The sequence below is a fragment of the Myotis nattereri genome (assembly GCF_964212035.1).
Source record: "Myotis nattereri genome assembly, chromosome: 15".
Lineage (NCBI taxonomy): Eukaryota > Metazoa > Chordata > Mammalia > Chiroptera > Vespertilionidae > Myotis > Myotis nattereri.
The window spans coordinates 33,548,673-33,567,995 of record NC_138090.1 but is presented as its reverse complement, the minus strand read 5'-3'; the positions used below and the strand labels follow the sequence as shown (position 1 = coordinate 33,567,995).

At 47.9% G+C, this 19,323-nt stretch overlaps 1 protein-coding gene across 1 annotated transcript; it reads left to right on the top strand.

The window, feature by feature from the left end:
• Window positions 1–1,272: 1,272 nt before the first annotated feature.
• NPHS1 (NPHS1 adhesion molecule, nephrin) lies at window positions 1,273–18,861 on the top strand (the record flags this gene model as incomplete). The annotated part of the gene is made up of 29 exons (XM_081108488.1): window positions 1,273–1,624; window positions 1,732–1,947; window positions 2,023–2,145; window positions 2,354–2,482; window positions 3,015–3,096; window positions 3,456–3,559; window positions 3,741–3,868; window positions 3,957–4,128; window positions 4,318–4,475; window positions 4,677–4,821; window positions 4,974–5,098; window positions 6,499–6,685; window positions 6,846–6,975; window positions 7,142–7,314; window positions 7,725–7,865; window positions 7,946–8,086; window positions 8,618–8,739; window positions 9,607–9,778; window positions 9,877–10,033; window positions 10,109–10,260; window positions 11,813–11,924; window positions 12,008–12,189; window positions 13,948–14,004; window positions 15,657–15,776; window positions 15,906–15,930; window positions 16,037–16,112; window positions 16,260–16,353; window positions 16,448–16,563; window positions 18,730–18,861. 29 exons carry the CDS (start codon window positions 1,273–1,275, stop codon window positions 18,859–18,861), a joined length of 4,023 nt encoding a protein of 1,340 aa, XP_080964614.1.
• Between the last annotated feature and the right edge of the window lie 462 nt (window positions 18,862–19,323).

Sequence of the window (19,323 nt, the reverse complement as noted above, 5' to 3'; positions counted from 1 at the left end):
AAAGTAGAGACTCATAGAGGTATATATATATATATATATATATATATATATATATATATATAGAGAGAGAGAGAGAGAGAGAGAGAGAGAGAGAGAGAGATAGTTAAAGGTTGACTGAGATTAACCATCTAATGGAGAGAGAGGAGAATAGAGAAAGACATGGAGACAAAAGAAACTCAGATAGAGAAAGATAGAAAGATAAATCAAGCCCTGACCAGTGTGGTTCAGTTGGTTATATATTGGGCTGTGCACCAATATTGTCCTGTTGCGGGTTCAATTCCTAGTCAAAGCACATGCACAGGTTGTGGGCTCAATTTCTAATAGGGGCTGTGCAGGAGGCAGTCAAACTGATGTTTCACTCTCACATTGATGTTTCTCTCTATAAAAATAGAAAGATAAATCAAGATGGATAGATGGAGAGAGACAGACACAGAAGAGACAGGGAAAGACAGAGGGAAGTTACATGAACTAGATAGAATTCACAAGGCCCTTGCCATAGGGTGCCTAGCTGGGCTCAGTGCTAACAGCTCGATGCCCTGGCACAGTTAGTGCTGGTGATCTTAGACACTACCTGTCACTCCCACCCACGCTGGCTGCCTTGTCCCCTGCACGCTTGCACCTTAGACACTCATATACACTCACACACTCGGCAGATACTTTCACAGATCACAATTCACTCACCTTCCCCACACTCACACGAATGCTCACTCACAATGAACCTCACACACACGTGCACAGAAAGGGAAAGATAGCTTCACTCTCCCAGTCTCTCATACACACTCCCCAGCGACATTCCTAATGTCACTGAGGGGGTAATGTTTACTCAGGGAAGGAAGGGACTTGCCAAGGTCATGTACCAGGGCAGGGAAGAGCCAGGCCCAGCTCTCTGCTCTCCATGATGAGCTGGGACCGCCTGGGTCTGACTCGCACTCCTTCATGGGGTCATGGGGGCTGGGGAGGCACCAAGGAATATGCCTGGCATGTGCTGACAGGGGATTTCATGCTCCAGCTGGGCTGGGAGGAGCCTGCTGGACAGAGTACTGGAGCTAGAGACTTGAGAGGGTGTCTTGGGAAGGTAGCAGTGCAAGGACACGATCAGGTTGGGCCCCAGAATGAGGCTCAGCTCTGCTACTGACCTCATCGGCCTCATTGCTCTCCTTGGCTTGTAGGGCCTGCTGGACTCTGACAGCGGGTCTTCCCTGGGGGGCTGTGAGTGGTGAAAGGAAAGCAGGGATTGGGGTGGCAGGAGGGTAGAAAGACAAATAGAGACTTATGGGGAAGGAGAGAGAAATAGAGAGAAAGACAGGAGAAGGTAGAGTGGAAGGTACTCAGGGCAGGGAGAGAGATAGAAAGACAGAAGGGGAAAGAGAGGGAGAGAGTAAGAGAGGGAGAGATGGACTCATGGAAAGAAAGAAAAAGAGGGAGAGAGAAGGAGACAGATGGCAAAAGAGAGACAAAGAGAAAAGCAAGAGACAGAGACATAGGGAGAGGGACCCAGAGAAAGCCAGGGGCAGACACAGGAGGCAGCCAGTGGACATTGCAGGAGCCACAGACAGAGAGCATGGAGTGGCCCTGAGGATCCCCATCCGGGCTCCCTTGCTCCTCATGGGAATGCTGACCACAGGTAAGTGGGATCCTGGCCTTGTGATCTAGTGTTAAGACGCCCTCATTTCCCACTCACATTCTCCAGACAGACCCTCTGTCCTCCCCTGCTGACTTTTCTGTCCCCAGGCCTGGCCCAGTTGCAGATCCCTGCCTCAGCCTCCAGAGGCTTCTGGGCTCTGCCTGAAAACACGACGGTGATGGAGGGGGCTGCCGCTGAGCTTCGATGTGGGGTCAGTGCCCCTGGCAGTATCGTGCAATGGGCCAAAGATGGACTGCTCCTAGGTCCCGACCCTAGGATCCCTGGCTTCCCACGCTACCACCTGGCAGGCAACCCTTCTAGAGGTAAGGGATCAGAGCCTGGACCCTGAGCTGTCAGCTGAAGCTGACTGTGGCCCTGACCTTGGGTCCTACCTGCAGGTGAATTCCACCTGCATATTGAAGCATGTGACCTCAGTGATGATGCCGAATATGAGTGCCAGGTCGGCCGCTCAGAGACAGGGCCTGAGCTCGTGTCTCCCAGAGTGATCCTCTCCATTCTGGGTATGGGTGAGAGATACCCCCTGCCCCCAGAACCCATGAGTCTGTACTCCCAGTCCTCTCCTACCCCAGGACCCAGGAGTACAAGCCCCCAGCCTCTCCTTCCTCAGATCCAGGTTGCAGAACTAATTTCATGAGCAATGAGACTCAAAGCCCAAACCCTCATATCCTTCTCGGTGGTGTCGGCTTACCCCAGACCCTTTCTCACCAGTGCCCCCCAAGATGCTTCAGCTGACCCCTGAGGCAGGGAGCACAGTCACGTGGGTAGCTGGGGAGGAGTACGTGGTCAGCTGTGTGTCTGGGGACGCAAAGCCAGCACCTGACATCACCTTCCTTCAAAGTGAGTGTGGATGAACTGCTAATGGGAGTGTGAGGCCCCCGGAGTTGGGAGGTGGTGTTCCTGCCCAATACCCTTCTAGGGGCCCCAGAAAATATGACATTTCTGAGGTGGGGACACCAGCTTGGGGAGATGCTGAGGCCAGCATGGAATCTGGTGGAGACATCCAGGGAAAGGCACCAAGGAGATCACAAGGCTGCTGGTCTGGGACTCAAGGAAGAGGCTGAGGCTCCAGATAGAGATATGGTGTCTTCGTTGGTGCAAAAAATGAGAAGCTGAGTAATGGATGTGGGTGATACACCCAACAAGGATGGGATGGGATGGGAGGGGAGGGGTGAGGAGAGGCCCAGGACCCAGCCCTGAGGACTCTGGGATTCAGGAAGTCCTGAATGTGTGGAGGGAACGGAGCTAGTGTTTTTCCTCCAGAACCAAGAGAGAGGGGACAGTATGTCCATCCTATGACTTCCAGGCCAGGATCCCCAGGACCCACCTTGGGGAGAACCTGGCACCCCTTCTGCTCTCTTATTACCCCAAGGTGGACAAATAATTTCAGACATCACTACTAACGTGAATGAGGGATCCCAGGAGAAACTCTTCATCACAGAGGCCACAGCCAGGTATGGGAGTTGGGATGCCCTACCCTTAGCCTGAACCCCAAAGTTCTCCATGAAAATGCCATGCCCCAGGGATTCAAGCATGGAAACCTGGGTCAGGTATGAATATCTGGGACCCAATTCTTCACTATGATCCTCCAAAACTTCTTCATGGGAATCCTAGTTCCAGGACAAAGATTTTGGCCATGTGTGGGCCTCTGGGACCCCAATTCCCATTCCTGATCCCCCAAATCTCTTCCATGGAACTCCAGATCCTAGAAGAAATCAGCATGGGGACTTAGACCAGGTGTGGGGACCTCTTTACCCTAGTTCCCCAGATTTAAGATAATGACTGAGTTTAGAACTCAACCCCTCCCCCGCAGGGTGACACCCCAGAGCTTGGATAATGGGCAGTTACTGGTCTGTGAGGGATCCAGCCCAGCTTTGGATATCCCTATCAAGGTCTCAATCACCATGAATGTTCTGTGTAAGTGGGGAACTGAGTGGATTATGGGCACTGGGGACAGGGAGCAGGAGTTGGACGTACTGGGGCATACATGGATTATGAATGGTTCTGGCTCTCAAAGAGGAACCTGAGGGTCCAGACTGGGGAGCTTGGAAAGAGTGGATGGGCTCCCCAGGCCCACCAAGTGACTGCTGCTCTCCAGTCCCCCCAGGACCCCCTGTGATTGAGTGGCCAGGTCTGGAAGAGGGACATGTGCGGGCAGGGCAGAGCTTGGAGCTGCTGTGCATGGCCCGAGGAGGGAATCCACCAGCTACACTGCAGTGGCTGAAGGTGAGGGCAGAAACAGGCACGAGGGTGGGGAGCAGGGCAGATACAAGGAGCTGGCCTTGAGCTGGTCCAGCTTTGTTCCTATCTCCAGAATGGCCAGCCCATGTCCACAGCATGGGGCACAGAGCACACTCAGGCAGTGGCCCGAAGCATGCTAGTAATGGTCATACGGCCAGAAGATCATGGGGTGAGGCTCAGCTGTGAGGCCCACAACAGCGTATCTAAAGAGATCCAGGAACGTGGGATCACACTGCAGGTTACCTGTGAGTCCTGGTGCCACATGTCCATCTGTCAGACTGTGCACCAGAGAACCATTTGTTTGTGTCTCCAAAGCATGCCTGTCTAATGCCAAAGACCTTGTCATCTGTCCCCAGTTCCCTGTCTTTCTGGGCAGGTCTGTGAGGCATCCAGCCCTGCTTAGTGTCTCTCTCCTCTGTCCGTCATCCCTGCAGTTCCTCCCAGTGCTATTACTATCCTGGGATCTGCATCCCAGACTGAGAACAAGAATGTGACTCTGTCCTGCATCACTAAGTCCAGTCGCCCACGGGTCCTGCTGCGGTGGTGGCTGGGCTGGCGGCAGTTGTTGCCCACAGAGGAGACGGTCATGGATGTGAGGCAGGGGCCAGACTCCTGGGTCTGAGGGAGGAGGGAGTTGAGGGCATTTCTCTTGGATCTGGGAGAGAATGCCTTGGGGAGCATGGACTGGGGCCTGGACCTCCTGGGTTACTGCTGGGGTATAGAGTGGGCTCAGGCCCTCGGGTCCATGGATGAGGGTGCTCTAGTCCCTAGTTCTGAAGCTCTTCCCTGCCAGGGCCTTCATGGTGGCCACATCTCCATGTCCAACCTGACGTTTCTGGTGCGACGGGAGGACAATGGTCTGACCCTCACCTGCGAGGCCTTTAGTGAGGCCTTCACTAAAGAGACCTTCAAAAAGTCACTCACTCTGAACGTGAAATGTGAGCCCCCATTCTCACCCCGGCTCTCACCCCGGCGGGAGCGGGGGGGGGGGGGGGGGGGGCGCGTGAGGCCAGGCAGGGGACTGCCTCCTGACTTAGAGACCCTACCCTTGGGCCTCAGCCCAGAGAGAAAGCCACTCTTTCTGTCTCAGATCCTGCCCAGAAGCTGTGGATCGAGGGGCCCCCAGAGGGGCAGCCCCTCCGGGCTGGAACCCGGGTGAAGCTGGTGTGTTTGGCCATTGGAGGCAACCCAGACCCCTCCCTCACCTGGTACAAGGTCAGTGCCAAGCAAGGGCTGGAGTGGCCAAGAATGTGGGGAAAGGATGAGGCCCTGTCTCTTCTCCATTCTTGGGAAATCTTGAAAAATACTAGAGATTTCGAGTTTTGGCAGGGAATTGGAAAAGACAGACAAATACCATAATAATGAAATTGAATCCAAGGGAAATCCTGGGAATTCTGGGAAATCAGTGAGAATCTTATCTCATATGAAGGAATTTTTAATCAGGATTGGGAATTCTATAGAAAAGGCAATTAATTTATTAAAGGAAAATCTGGTGAACCTCAGAATTCAGGTGAAATGGCAGAGATTTTAGGGAAAGACTAAGAATTCCAGGAACAGCCGAAACCGGTTTGGCTCCGTGGATAGAGCGTCGGCCTGCGGACTGAAAGCTCCCCGGTTCGATTCCAGTCAAGGGCATGTACCTGGGTTGCAGGCACATCCCCAGTAGGAGATGTGCAGGAGGCAGCTGATCGATGTTTCTCTCTCATCGATGTTTCTAACTCTCTATCTCTCTCTCTTCCTCTCTGTAAAAAAATCAATAAAATATATTAAAAAAAAAAAAAAAAGAATTCCAGGAACAAAGACAATGATGGGTAAAGGCTAGATATTTGGGGAAAGATAAGTAATTCCACAGAGCATTGAAAATCCATTAATTAATATTAAATTGAATTCTTAGGATTTGCAGGTAAGTGAATAAAATTCTGGTAAAATTAAAAAGAAGTCTGACAGGATTCTGGGAAGATCTTGGGAATTTAGGGAGCTAGTGAAAATTCTAGGGGAAAAACTAAGAATTACAGGGATGAAATGAAACTTCATTTAAATGGATGGAATTCTGGGGAAATGCCAAGACTTTGGGCCACACAAAGGATTCTAGTAAAAGATGAGGATTCAGAAATCTGTGGAAAGACAATTGGATTAAAGGAATGGTCAAAGGAAATTTGGGGAGAAAATGGGAATGCTAAGAAAAAGAATCAAAGGGAAAAAATGAAGGAATTCAGGGAAAGGCTTGGGAATTCCAAGGGAGTTTCCTAGAGTTTGGTGTTTAGTAAATGTAGCTGGAATGGATTTTGAGGAATGCGCCTGAGGGTTGGCAGGAGCACCACAATCGCAGGCCTCCGGAAAGCAGAGGAGGCTGGACAAGGGTGAGGCGGTGGAAACCGAGGAGCGATCAGACAGCAACACAGCTGGGCTTGGGAGGCCCAGGTTGGCCAGGAGAGATTCCAGCTTGGGGCCATCAATTCCAGTCTCTTCCTCTGCCCTAGCAAGGTGCCCGCGGAAGGGGGCGCCTTTTGTTCATCACACAAGGCTTTATCTGGGGTAGTGACTGCCAACCCAGTGGGAGGTCTCGGGCGGGAACGGCAGGGCTACCCGGACCTCTAGTCAGTCTCCGCCCTCAGGACTCACGCACCGTGACCGAACCGCGGCCGCCCCAGGAGCCGCGGCGCGTGCAGTTGGGAAATCTGGAGAAGTCAGGGAGCACCTTCTCCCGTGAGCTGGTGCTCGTCACGGGTCCATCGGACAACCAGGCCAAGTTCACGTGCAAAGCGGGCCAGCTCAGCGCGTCCACGCAGCTTGTGGTGCAGTGTAAGGGCTCCAGTGGCCGGGTTGATCGGGAAGGCTTGGCCAGAGGGTAACTGAGCCAGAGCCGGTCTGGGGGCGGGGGGCGGGGCTGGGCCCGGCCTGGTGTCAGGACCTGGGCCTCCTCTTCACCCCCGAATCTCACTCTTCTGACCCGTTCTCGAAGTTCCCCCAACTAACTTGACGATCCTGGCCAACGCGTCGGCGCTGCGCCCCGGGGATGCCTTAAACTTGACGTGCCTCAGCATTAGCAGCAACCCTCCGGTCAACTTGTCCTGGGACAAGGAAGGGGAGAAGTGAGAGTGCGAGTGGCCCGCCCCTCCCTTGCTCCGGCCAAGACCCTGTACCTTCGGAGTCCCGCTCCTGCCCTGCCTGCTGTCCTGCCCAGTAGCCATCCCACCTCTGCCTGGGCTCCCACCCCTGCACCAGCCTGACACGACCCCGCCCCCGCCCTGTCCGCAGGCTGGAGGGCGTAATCTCACCGCCCCGGAGCGCCCCATTCAAAGGCTCTGCCGCTGCCAGGAGCATTCTTCTGAGAATGTCATCTGGTGACCATGGCCACCGTGTGACCTGCCGCGCCCACAGCATTCAGCTTCGGGAAACCGTGAGCGCCTTCTACCGACTCAACGTGCTGTGTATGTGTGCTGGCCTGAAGGCCTGGAACCCCTCCATTCCCTCCTGACCCCATATCACTGGGGTCTTCACCTTGGTACGGTCCTTGACCTCCATCCTCACCCTTAAAACTTTCCTGACCTTTATCCTGACCACAGCCAGGCATCAACTCCTATCCTGCCCAAACCCCCTCTTGCCTTTGTCCTCATAACTCCTGGCAGATTCCCATTCCGAACACTCTCTCCATCCTTAAACCTGACTCTGCCCTCTGCCCCTTTCCTAAACTGGATCCTAACCACTAACCTCCAAGCTTAATTCTGTACTTGTCCGATTGAATCTAGTTGCAATCCCGACTTTAAACCTGTGTATCTGTACCTGATCGCAAATTTGTCCCAGTCTCAAATCTTGACTCCCAACGGTGCCCCCTCCGCAGACCCTCCAGAGTTCTTGGGGGAGCAGGTGTTTGTGGTAACTGCAGTGGAACAGGGCCAAGCACTGCTGCCTGTGTTAGTGTCTGCCAACCCGGCCCCGGAGGCCTTCAACTGGACCTTCCGTGGTTACCGCCTCAGCCCAGGTGCAGGGATGGGCATGAAAAGGGGTACAGGTATTCAGAAAGGGAGCACCTGGCAAACCCCTCACCCTGACCTCTCCCAGCTGGTGGGCCCCGGCATCGCATCCTGTCTGGTGGAGCTCTGCAGCTGTGGAATGTGACCCGCGCTGACGATGGCTTCTATCAGCTGCACTGCCAGAACTCAGAAGGCACTGCTGAAGCTCTAGTGCGGCTTGATGTACACTGTGAGCCCCTTCATCACCCTAGGAAACTAGGCAGCTCTGGGATCCCCACCCATCATAGAAACGATATCCACCCAGGAACCTTGCTCACTGTGGAGTCTCCTTATTGTGGAAGCTCTGCCCACCCAGGGATATTCACCCATCCTGGAAACCTCTCACTCTGGGAGCCCCAACTTTAATGGAACCGTGCCCACTTTGGCTACACTGACCACTAGAGAGATCCTACATGATTTCTGTCCAGACAGGGGATCCACCTACATGGATCTACCTGTTAAGCCCACTGTGGAAGCCCCACCTCCATGCAATTCTGGAAGTCTACCCGACCTGCCCTCATCACCATAGAGACACAGTACAGGGTTGGGACAACCTCACTAATCCTGGGAACTATTCCAAGTGCTCCATATAAAGGGCAGACTGTATCATACCCATAACTTCCAAGGACACCTCTAAGATACCTCTCCCACCTGGGACCCTCTTCCACCATGGCCTGTCTGGGTCCAAGTGCTTTCCTCAAGTTCCTGCCTCCTTTTCCAGATGCTCCCACCATCCGAGTTCTCCAGGACCCTACTGAGGTGAATATTGGGGGTTCTGCAGATATAGTCTGCACCGCTGATGCCAATCCCATCCTTCCAGGGATGTTCAACTGGGAAAGACTGGTGAGGATCGAACCTTTGGTAAATGGAGGTGGGGCTTGGAAATGTGGTTTCTTAACTGTTAGCTCCTTGGGAAGAAGGGTCACATCTATATGACCCTGAATAACTGTATACATGTCAGGGCATTCTCCAAGAACTAACTGTTGAATGGCAGATGAATGGATGGATAACTGGATAGATAACCAGGTGGGCAGGTGGATGGATATGTAGATTGATAGGTAAATGGGTTGATGAATAGGTGGATGGAGGGATGAGTAGATGGAAAACAGATAAACAAATGGACAAGTGAATGAATGGATAAAAGGGTAAATGGATGGCTAGATAATCGAATGAGGGAAATGAGTAGATGAATGGATTAGATCAGAAAGTAGATGGATGGATAGATACTCCATCAGTATAAAGATGTCTGTGGAAGGATGATAAATGAATGGATGAAGAGATGGAAAGATGGATGAATTGATAAACAGATGAATGTACTTATGAATGTGTGCATGTATGAATGAATAGATAGGACAGATGGGTGGAGAGATGAAAGGGCAAATAGATGGATAGATATAAGGAAAACAAATGGTTAGATGAATGAATGGGTAAATGGATGAATGGATGGGAGGAAAGGTGGATGGATTGGTAGACAAGTGGATGAATAGGTGCATGGTTAAATAGATGGATATGTGGATAAATGTCTCCATGAATGAATGGTTGGATAAATGGGTAGGTGGATGGATGGATGATAGGGGGGATATTTTTCTTTGCTATCTCTATAAAGAATGATTGTGGCTAGGAGAATGAGGCTACAGAAGGGACCCAGTTTTGGGGATAATGAAACTGGGGCAAGATGGGAGGCCATTTCCCTGATTCCTGGGCATCCAGGGAGAAGAGGAGGAGGACCAGAGCCTAGATGACATGGAGAAGATATCAAAGGGGTCCACAGGGCGTCTTCGTATTCACAATGCCAAGCTGGCTCAGGCAGGTGCTTACCAGTGCATCGTGGACAATGGTGTGGCACCTCCAGCCCGAGGACTGGTCCGACTTGTGGTCAGATGTAAGTAAAACCCATGCCTCTGACTTCAAGGGCTGCCACTAAACCTACAGCTCTCATGTCCTTCCAAATACTTCATGCTGACCTCCAACCTCTCCTAGTTTCCCCCCAGGTAGAACACCCCACACCTCTAACTAAGGTGGCTGCAGCTGGAGATAGCACCAGTTCCGCCACCCTTCACTGTCGTGCCAGAGGTGTCCCCAACATTGTCTTCACATGGACTAAAAATGGGGTCCCTCTGGATCTCCAGGATCCCAGGTGAGCCCAGGCCCAGCCAGATAACACTCCAGCCCCAGTCACGCTCCCTGAGTTCCTGTCATACCTCCTCTCCAGGTACACAGAACACACATACCACCAAGGTGGAATCCACAGCAGTCTCCTGACGATTGCCAACGTTTCTGCAGCCCAGGATTATGCTCTCTTCACATGCACAGCCACCAACCCCCTTGGCTCAGACCACACCAACATTCAACTTGTCAGCATCAGTACGCTGGGAGAGGACTGTGAGGGTGTTGGGAAGGTGCTTCCTGGGCCAAGCCCTAAGTCTCTAATTGGTCCCATATTGGCAGTGTTTCTGAAACCAGTGTTTTAGTAAGAATGGAGTTTTTGCCAACCTGAACATTCTAATAGAGATTGGATCTGCAGGGAACCCACAACAACCAAAAAAAAAAAAAAGAGGAGGGGTCTTATTGGCTCAAGTAACTTAAAAATAGATTTTCAGGAGTCACTGAATCTAGGTTCAGCTGTCATCAAGAACTCTCCGTCTATCAGGTCTGCTTTTCTCTGTTGGCTTTTTTATAAGGCTTCTCATAGTGGGCTGTTAGATTTCCCAAGGAAACAGAATTTTTTCTTCTCTTAAAAGTGGTATGAAAAACAACAACAACAACAACAAAGAGAATAGTGGTATGAAAATACTGAACTAAGGTTTATTGGATCTACTTAGCTCCCAGCTGTAAACCAATCATGTGATCAGGGGAAGGTGACTCTTGTTGTCCAGGCCCTGTCATATGTCCATCCTATAAGTGGAGTCACTTCTATCAGAAGCATGTGGCCTGAGAATGTGGGCAAATGTTTCTCCAGAGGATACTCAGGGTTCTGTAACCAGAAGAAATAAGGGGAATGGAAGTGAGATAAGCACACAAAAAATCCACTGCAAGAAACATATATTATACAGTTGATCCAGTCATTCAGGGACATGTATAGAATGGGTCGGAAATATGAATCACCCAATGAGCACGTTCTCAGCCAGGTAGAACAAAGCTACAGGCTTTCTTCTTGTTTCAGCTCTCATATGTAAATAAGTGCTCTTTTTGAAGTCTATTTGGGGCTACATATTTTTGTGCTCTTTATTAGTGGCTTTGCTATTTAAAATGGCTTCCAAGCATAGTGCTGAAGTGCTATCTGCTGTTCGTAAGTGCAAGAAGACTGTGATGTGCCATATGGAGAAAATACTTCTGTTGGAAAAGCTTTGTTCAGGAATGGGTAGAGCTGTTGGCTATGAGTTTGATGTTAACAAATCAACAAAATGTATTAAATCAGGTGTCTTTCAACAGAAAAACACAAACAAGATCATGTAGTGGTTGTCTAATAAAGATGTGTGACTAGAGTCTTGTAGGAACCTAACCCTGCATTTTTCCTGGAAACAATCGTATGGTATTTGTTAATTCAGTGTCCACAATAACTTTATAGAACATAACCACCACAAATAATGAGAATTGACTATACATTTAAAGTCATTCTTAGGAAGCCCTAGCTGGTTTAGCTCAGTGGATAGAACATTGGCCTGTAGACTGAGGGTCCCAGATTTGATTCCCATCAAGGGCACATGCCCGGGTTTCATGCTCGATCCCTAGTAGGGGGCATGCAGGAGGCAGCCAATTAATGATTCTCTCTCCTCATTGATGTTTCTATCTCTCTCGCCCTCTCCTTTTCTCTCTGAAATCAATAATAATAAAAAATTCTTAGGAAGAATCTGGAAGGAATCTTCCAGGATCCTTTTGTATCCTCTGACTACTTTCCTCGTCCTTTTCCTTAAAGGCCGCCCTGATCCTCCATCTGGATTAAAAGTTGTGAGCCTGACCCCATACTCAGTGGGACTGGAGTGGAAGCCTGGCTTTGATGGGGGCTTGCCACAGAGGTTCCAAATCAGGTTGGTTCCTGTTAAGACAGGAAGAGGTGGCAGCCAACAGAGCTGGGGCACCCCCCTGAATGGCAGACCTCTCTCTCTTGCAGGTATGAGGCTCTGGAAACCCCAGGGTTCCTCTACATGGATGTCCTACCACCCCAGGCCACCACCTTCACACTGACTGGGCTGCAGCCTTCTACACGATACAAGATCTGGCTGCTGGCCAGTAATGCGCTGGGGGACAGCGGACTAGCTGACAAAGGATCCCAGATCTCTATCACTACCCCAGGTCAGAAGGGACAGTTTTGAGCAGAGTTCTTCAGAGGACTTAAAGGGTGGCATAGTGAAGTCAGTGCTATTATTACTCTTTTACAGATGAAGACACTGAGGCTCAGAGAGATTAACCTGAGCATGTTGACAACAACCTTAGCATATTGTCAAAGGTCACACAGCTGGAAGGAGCTAGAGATGAAATTAAAACTCAGGCAGATCATCTCCAGAGACTAGATTTTAGTAACTGAATGCTGAATGATACTGTTTGATGTGATTAATAACACAGGAAAATTAGAAAAGAGTTTGAATTGAATGAAAATGAAAACATTTGAAAATTGTGGGTGCAGCTAAAGCAGTGCTTTGCAGGAAATTTATAGCATTAAGTGTTCATATTAGATTTTAAAAAGATGGTCTCAAATTGATACTGCAAGAAACTAGAAAAAGAAGAGCAGATTAAACACAAGTAAACAAAAGGAAGGAAATAATAAAGGTAAGAACAGAAATTTGTGAGCTCAAAAACAGAAGAACAATAGAAAAATCAATGAAGCCAAAAGCTGCTTCTTTGAAAAGATCAATAACATTTATAAAGTTGATCAAGGCAAAAGAGAGAAGACATGAGTTAACCAATATCAGGAATGAAAGAGGGGACATTACCTTAAGGGGATAATAAGGAAGTATTATAAACAAATTTAGGCCAATAAATTCAGCAACTTTGATGAAATGGATAAGTTCTTTGAATATGACTAATGAGAACATTTTTGCCCCTGACAGGCCAATCAGTAATGTAATGACTAATCACAGTCTTATTCTGAGAAGCCTGGGTTTAAGTTCCAGCTCTGCAGAGTACTAGTTGTGAGACTGTAAGCAAGTTAGTTTACCTCTTTGAGCCTCAGTTAAACCTCTTTGAGCCACAGCTTCTAAAAATAAGGTATGCCTTAGTTTCTGAAAGTAAGGTTTATCTCACACAGTTGTGAGGATTAAATAAATAAATATATCTGAAGTGTTTAGAACAAGGCCCTGCACAAAGTAAGTGCTTGCCCCATGAAAGCACCCTCTTTCTGTCCTCCCCTTTCTGACAGAGCAGTCTTTTACCCATAGATGTATGGACCCGTTCCCATCTCTAAAATATTCCCTTCTCTCTCTCCTCCCTCCTGCCCCATTCCAGTCTTTCCTTTAAGAACTAAAGCATAAAGTATGACACTCAACTCCCTTTATCTAGAATTTATACCCCTATTAAGGGACCCTGAGAGCCAGCATATTTTTTAGTTAACCTGAAAAACAGACAATTCATGTTAAAAGAACCTTGCACACCATAAAACACTAAGCAACAATTATTATTATAGGCATTAGAATGGTTATTAATAGTATTATCATCCTTATCAGCAATTTCTAGTTCTTCTTGAAATATTCCTAGAAGCCATAAACCAGTTCCCATGAGTATCAAAATGGGATGAAAAGCTTAATAGGGCCGAAACCAGTTTGGCTCAGTGGATAGAGCGTCGGCCTGCCCACTGAAAGGTCCCAGGTTCGATTCCGGTCAAGGGCATGTACCTGGGTTGCGGGCACATCCCCAGTAGGAGATGTGCAGGAGGCAGCTGATCAATGTTTCTCTCTCATCGATGTTTCTAACTCTCTATCTCTCTCCCTTCCTCTCTGTAAAAAATCTATAAAATATAGTTAAAAAAAAAAAGAAAAGCTTAATAGGAAACTGAGATATTTAGGGCTTATCCCAGATTTTTTATGTTAATTAACAATCTTTTTATCTACCCCCTAGGTCTAGACCAGCCTTCTGTAGAACCTGACTACCAGCTGCCCACAGAGCAGCCTGCAGGTAACTCCTCAATCCCCTGCAAATCCCTCTCTCCCCTGAGAATAGAACTTTCTGGTCTCTAAACCTGTGTCCTCTGCCTTACGGACATAGTCCCATAACGCTATTCCTGAGGCCCAAAACTATTCCCTTAGTTCTTACTCTTGCCTGAAAGAATTACCTGTTTTTATTCTCCATGTAGGGACTGTATCAGTTGGCTTTTGCTGCATAACAAACCACCCTAAACATGGGCACTTACAGCAACAAACATTTCTCATGATTCTATGAGTGGCTGAGCAGTTCTAGTCTGGGCTTCAGTCAGTTGGCAGCTCAGCTGGGACTGGTTGGTCCAAGATGGCCTCCTCTTCACATATCTGGCAATATGGCTCTTGGTCAGAACAATGGAAATAACTGGGCCACATATCTCTCCTTGGTTTGTTCACATGGAGGTGGTCACAGGCGTCTCAAGAGCAGCAAGAGAGGGCACGCTCTGATTTACAAGCACCTTTCAAGTTTCTGATTCTGTCACATTTGCTATTGTCTCAGTGGCTGATGCAAGTGACATGGCTCAACTCCAAGTCAGTGTGGAAGGGGACTACTGGGAGTATGGATACAGGGGAAAATTATGACCATTTTGCAAACAATCCCCTTCAAAACCTGAGAAAAAGGTTGCAAGTGACAGAAATTTGGCTGTTCTCAGTAATAAATGGAACTGCTTGGCACATGAAATTAAAAATTCCACGTATGGCTGGATTCAGGTCCTTAAATTTTTCACCAAGGATCTATTTATCTCGCTCTCTCAACTTTGTCTTCATCTCAAGATGACTTCCTTCTCAGGTTCTTTCATCACAGGCACAAAGTCTCTCACTCCTCCAGCTTTCATTCCACTTCTTAGCAGTCTGCAGAGGAGTGTCCTAAATGTTCGAGCAAAAATCTACCTTGGGTCAACTGCTGGTCTCTGAACTGATTACTATGAAAAGAGGGATGATTACTGTTTTGGGCCAGGCTGGGCCATGTGGCCTCCATGAGTCCCACAGAACCATACCAAATGAGAGTGGGGGAGTGGCTATTTTCTCAAAGGAAAATGAGAGCTGTTATCAGAAGATGGGAAATGAATCCTGAACAAATGTCTACTCAGAAGGACTTAGTCTTGTCCTCAGAGATATAGCAGAGGAGTCTGATATTGTCTAGGATGTAAGTTTGTGCAAAGAGGAAGTCATTTGGGATAGAGTTGGAAGGGTGAATGGAAGTTGAGAAGAAAGAACATTTAATGATAGACAATTGACTATTTCAAGTGTTTATGGAAATAACATGGTTAGTTTGTGTGGCTGGAGGGTCTAATACCAGGGTTTATGGTTGGCGGACAAGGCTGGAGATGTTGTAAGAGGCCAGATCACAGAAGGTCTTGAATCTCCGGCTGAGGAGCTGAAGTTCCTGTCTGAGTTCCTACATGGAGCTCAGGCAAAAGAAAGGCCCTCTGCTGGTGGTTTGACTTGAGAAAGGAGCCACCTGTCCTGAGGTGGCAAGGAGTGGACATGGAAACCCCAGTCCATCTGCTTCCCTGATCTATGAAGAGGGGTTTTGTCTGGTCAGGGATGGCTTTTTTCAGAGAACCCTGCTCTGAACTTAGAGTCAGCTGTTTTGAATTCACTAAGGGGGGTCCCTTCTACTCTCAGACTCCTCAGAGCTGCCCCTGATGCCTGTGCTGTTTGCTGTTGGGGGTCTTCTGCTGCTTTCTAATGCCTCCTGTGTTGGAGGATTCCTCTGGCAGCGGAGACTGAGGCGTCTTGCTGAGGGTGAGAAGACCCTTTCCCTGTTGGGGTTGAGGCCCAAGGGTGATGGGGAGCCCTGAAGGTCTTCCAAGGCCAGGTGGGCTTGGGGTGGGGGGTGTCTCTAACCCCCCCCTTTTTTTTTACCTTCCTCAGGCATCTCAGAAAAGACAGAAGCAGGGTAAGTGGGAATATTTTTCTATAAAAAGGCTCTGAGGGAGGAGGTTTGGGAGTGATTGGTGTCCGAGGGTCAACACCCAACTGCCTCCATACCTCTAACCTGGAAGGTCGGAGGAGGGCCCAATCAGAAATGAATATGAAGAGAGCCAGTGGACTACAGACCTGGACAAACAAAGCTCCACAGTGAGTGGGGGTGCTCCTGACAGCCCCAGTGACAGGGCATTGACAGTGACTGAAATCCCATTCGTTTCAGGTTATTGACCTTTCCAGGGAGTCAAAGGATGAAAACACTATCTTGGGTTTTTTTTGGGGGGGGGATGGTGTTGACAGGTTAGCACAACAGATGTAGAGCCATATTATCACTCCATGAAGGATTTCAACCCCCAGCTGCTACCAACACTGGAGGAGGTATCTTATCCCAGAGGTGAGTTATGACCACATCAGAACTCCCCACTCATAGATACCCCTGACATCTGGACTGGGTACATGATCATTCCTTCTTTCTACTCCAACTTCAGGTTTCACAGGTCTTGAGGAGGAGAATATGGCTTTTCCAGGTCACCTATATGATGAGGTGGAAAGACTGTATGCCCCTTCTGGGGCCTGGGCACCCCTCTACGATAAAGTACAGATGGTGAGATTTGTAGCTACAGAAGTCTTTCCTGGCTAGTGCCCCAAACCCACATTCTACTACTTAGGGTAAGCTAGCTGCTATAACAAACAGGCCTGGCAATAACCCAGTGCCCTAAACAAGACAGTCTATTTTTTTTTTCTTACATAGTCGTCAGAAATGAGTGGCCCTACTGCACATGGTTATTACAGAATCCAAGTTCTTTCCATTATGGTCCTCTGCCATCCCCTAGCACATCATCCAAGCTTGCATTGATGGGCCAGGTCACTGGGGGCCTCAACCAGTGGAAGAGGAAAAAAGAATGTGATGGAGGCACAACTATGCCTTCTGGTCCAGGCCCAGAAATTACACATTCTACTCATTCTCCTGGTGAGAACATGGTCACATGGCCAAATCTAACTACAAAGGAGGCTGAGAAATGTAGTCTAGCTTGGCAGTTTTATGTCTTACTACAGCTATATTATTGTAGAAGAAAAAAAGTATGCATTTTGTTGGATAGTTAGCCATCACCACTACACTGGCTAATCAGAGAGCTACGAGGGAAAAAATTTGACTCATTTAATCAAAATGTGAAGGCATAGAATTGTCTTCAGACCCACACAGCTGGACCAAGAATTTCCTCCTTAAAGATGTCCCCAGTAAAGCCAGGTTTGAACCCGATTAGACCGGAAACCTTCAAGGGAAAAGAATGCCTCTTTCCATTAGCTCCAATGCCCCAAATCTGACACTTATTGGTCTAGCTTGGGTCACATACTCATCATTGAACTACTGAGGCAGAGGGTGAAATGTGCTAATTAGACAGGTCTGGATCAGTGTCCACTCATGGCATTAGGGAGTAGGAGCCAGCCCCACTCAATGGACTGGATTGAGAGTGAGTGGCAGAGAACAGGAGAAGTGAGCATGGTAGCAAGACAGGCAAAAGCAACGGACAGGCACTTTATCATCAACTAACCCCCACTAACTGCCTTACAGTAAGGGAGGTGGGGCAGAACACCTGACTTTTGGTGTAGCCTTGGCTAATCCTGGCCCCTCTGGGCCAAAGATTTCCCTCTGTAACATTGTCCCCAATGTTGTCCCTACCAGGGTGGACATAACTAGTACTGTATAAAATGCTGTCCATGGTGCTGAACCACTTTTCCTGTAAAGGACCAGATAATAGATATTTTGGGCTTTGCAGGACATACTGTCCTCAAAACTACTAAACTCTGCCATTGTAGTGTAAAAGCACCCATAGACAATACATAGACAAATGAGTGTGGCTAAGTTCCAATAAAACTTTATTTTTGGGCACTAAATTTGAATTTCATATATAACAAATATTATTTTTCCTTTGATAGTTTCTCAGCCATCAAAAAATGTAAAACTGTTCTTAGCTTTTGAACAGTACAAAAACAGGCAGCAGGCCATATTTTGGCCCATGGAAAATCTGCTGTAAAGTTTTCTGAGCTGAAACAATCATTTCTCCCAAACTTAGGGCAAAGCACATCCCCAGTAAGGACTGCTCTATGCGGCCTTTTTTCTTTTTTCTTTTGTGAGGAAATGTTTTGGCAATTCATAGGACTAACAGAATCACGATTCACATTTCACAATTCCCTTAGCCAATATCATGGGCTTTTAAAAGTTTCATAATCTTACATTAAAATTCTTTTTCTGACTGGAAATCTTGAGATATCTTGGTCTTGCTTAAAAATAATCCAGTTAGGTCCACTGGTGTGGCTCAGTGGTTGAGCATAGACCTATGAACCAGGTTATTGTTCTATTCCCGGTCAGGGCACATGCCCAGGTTGTGGACTCGATCCCCAGTGTGGGGCATGCAGGAGACAGCCAATCAATGATTCTCTCTCATCATCGATGTTTCTATCTCTCTCTCCCTCTCTGAAATCAATAAAAAATATATTAAAAAATAATCCAGTTAGTGGGGGTAGAGGATGAGAATATAGAGATACAGATAAATCAAGATTGACCAAGGGTTGATATCAAAGCTAGGTGATGTGGGAGTTCATTATAATCACTCTCATCTTTTTATATGTTGGCATTTCCCCCCATAATTAGAAGGTGAAACATTTTTTTCCCCTCTAGGAAGTTGAGTATGAGTGTGTATCCTCCAGAGCTGCAATGATGACCCATAGGGCATCTCTCTATGGTTCTAACTCCACCTTTGTTTGTCAGGACCCTTGTGACCTCCACTGGTCTGAGGACAAATATGAGGATCCAAGAGGAATCTATGATCAGGTGGCAGGAGACTTGGATCCTCTGGAACCTGATTCTCTACACTTGGAGCTGAGGGGACATCTGGTGTGACAGGCTTCTCAACACCATTTTCCTACACTTGCAGGACATAACATTTCAGTGGTACTTTTCATTCCAGCCAGGGCTGCACTTGTGAGTTCCATAAGACACAAAGGGACTGGACTTTTTCAGAAGAGGACATGGAGGGCTGTGTGTAAGTGACAAAAATGATTCAAACTGGTGTCAAAGTATAACACCAGTTATACTGTGTTTAGAAGTTTCATTTCTAAAAGTAACTCCTGGGGTTACTTTTAGAAATGAAACTTCTCCGAAGGGACATTTCAATAATGAAAAGTTATCCTGAGGGTTTTTATGCTTTTTCAGATATGGAAAAAGATATTAAAAATTAAGCTCATTTATAGTTTAATTTGCATCTTAAATAGGTAATAATAAGTGGAATTTATGAACTCTTCTTGTGTCCTACTTGTTTTATTATTTTTCAGTTATCTAAAATGTGATGTATAGCTCTAGCTG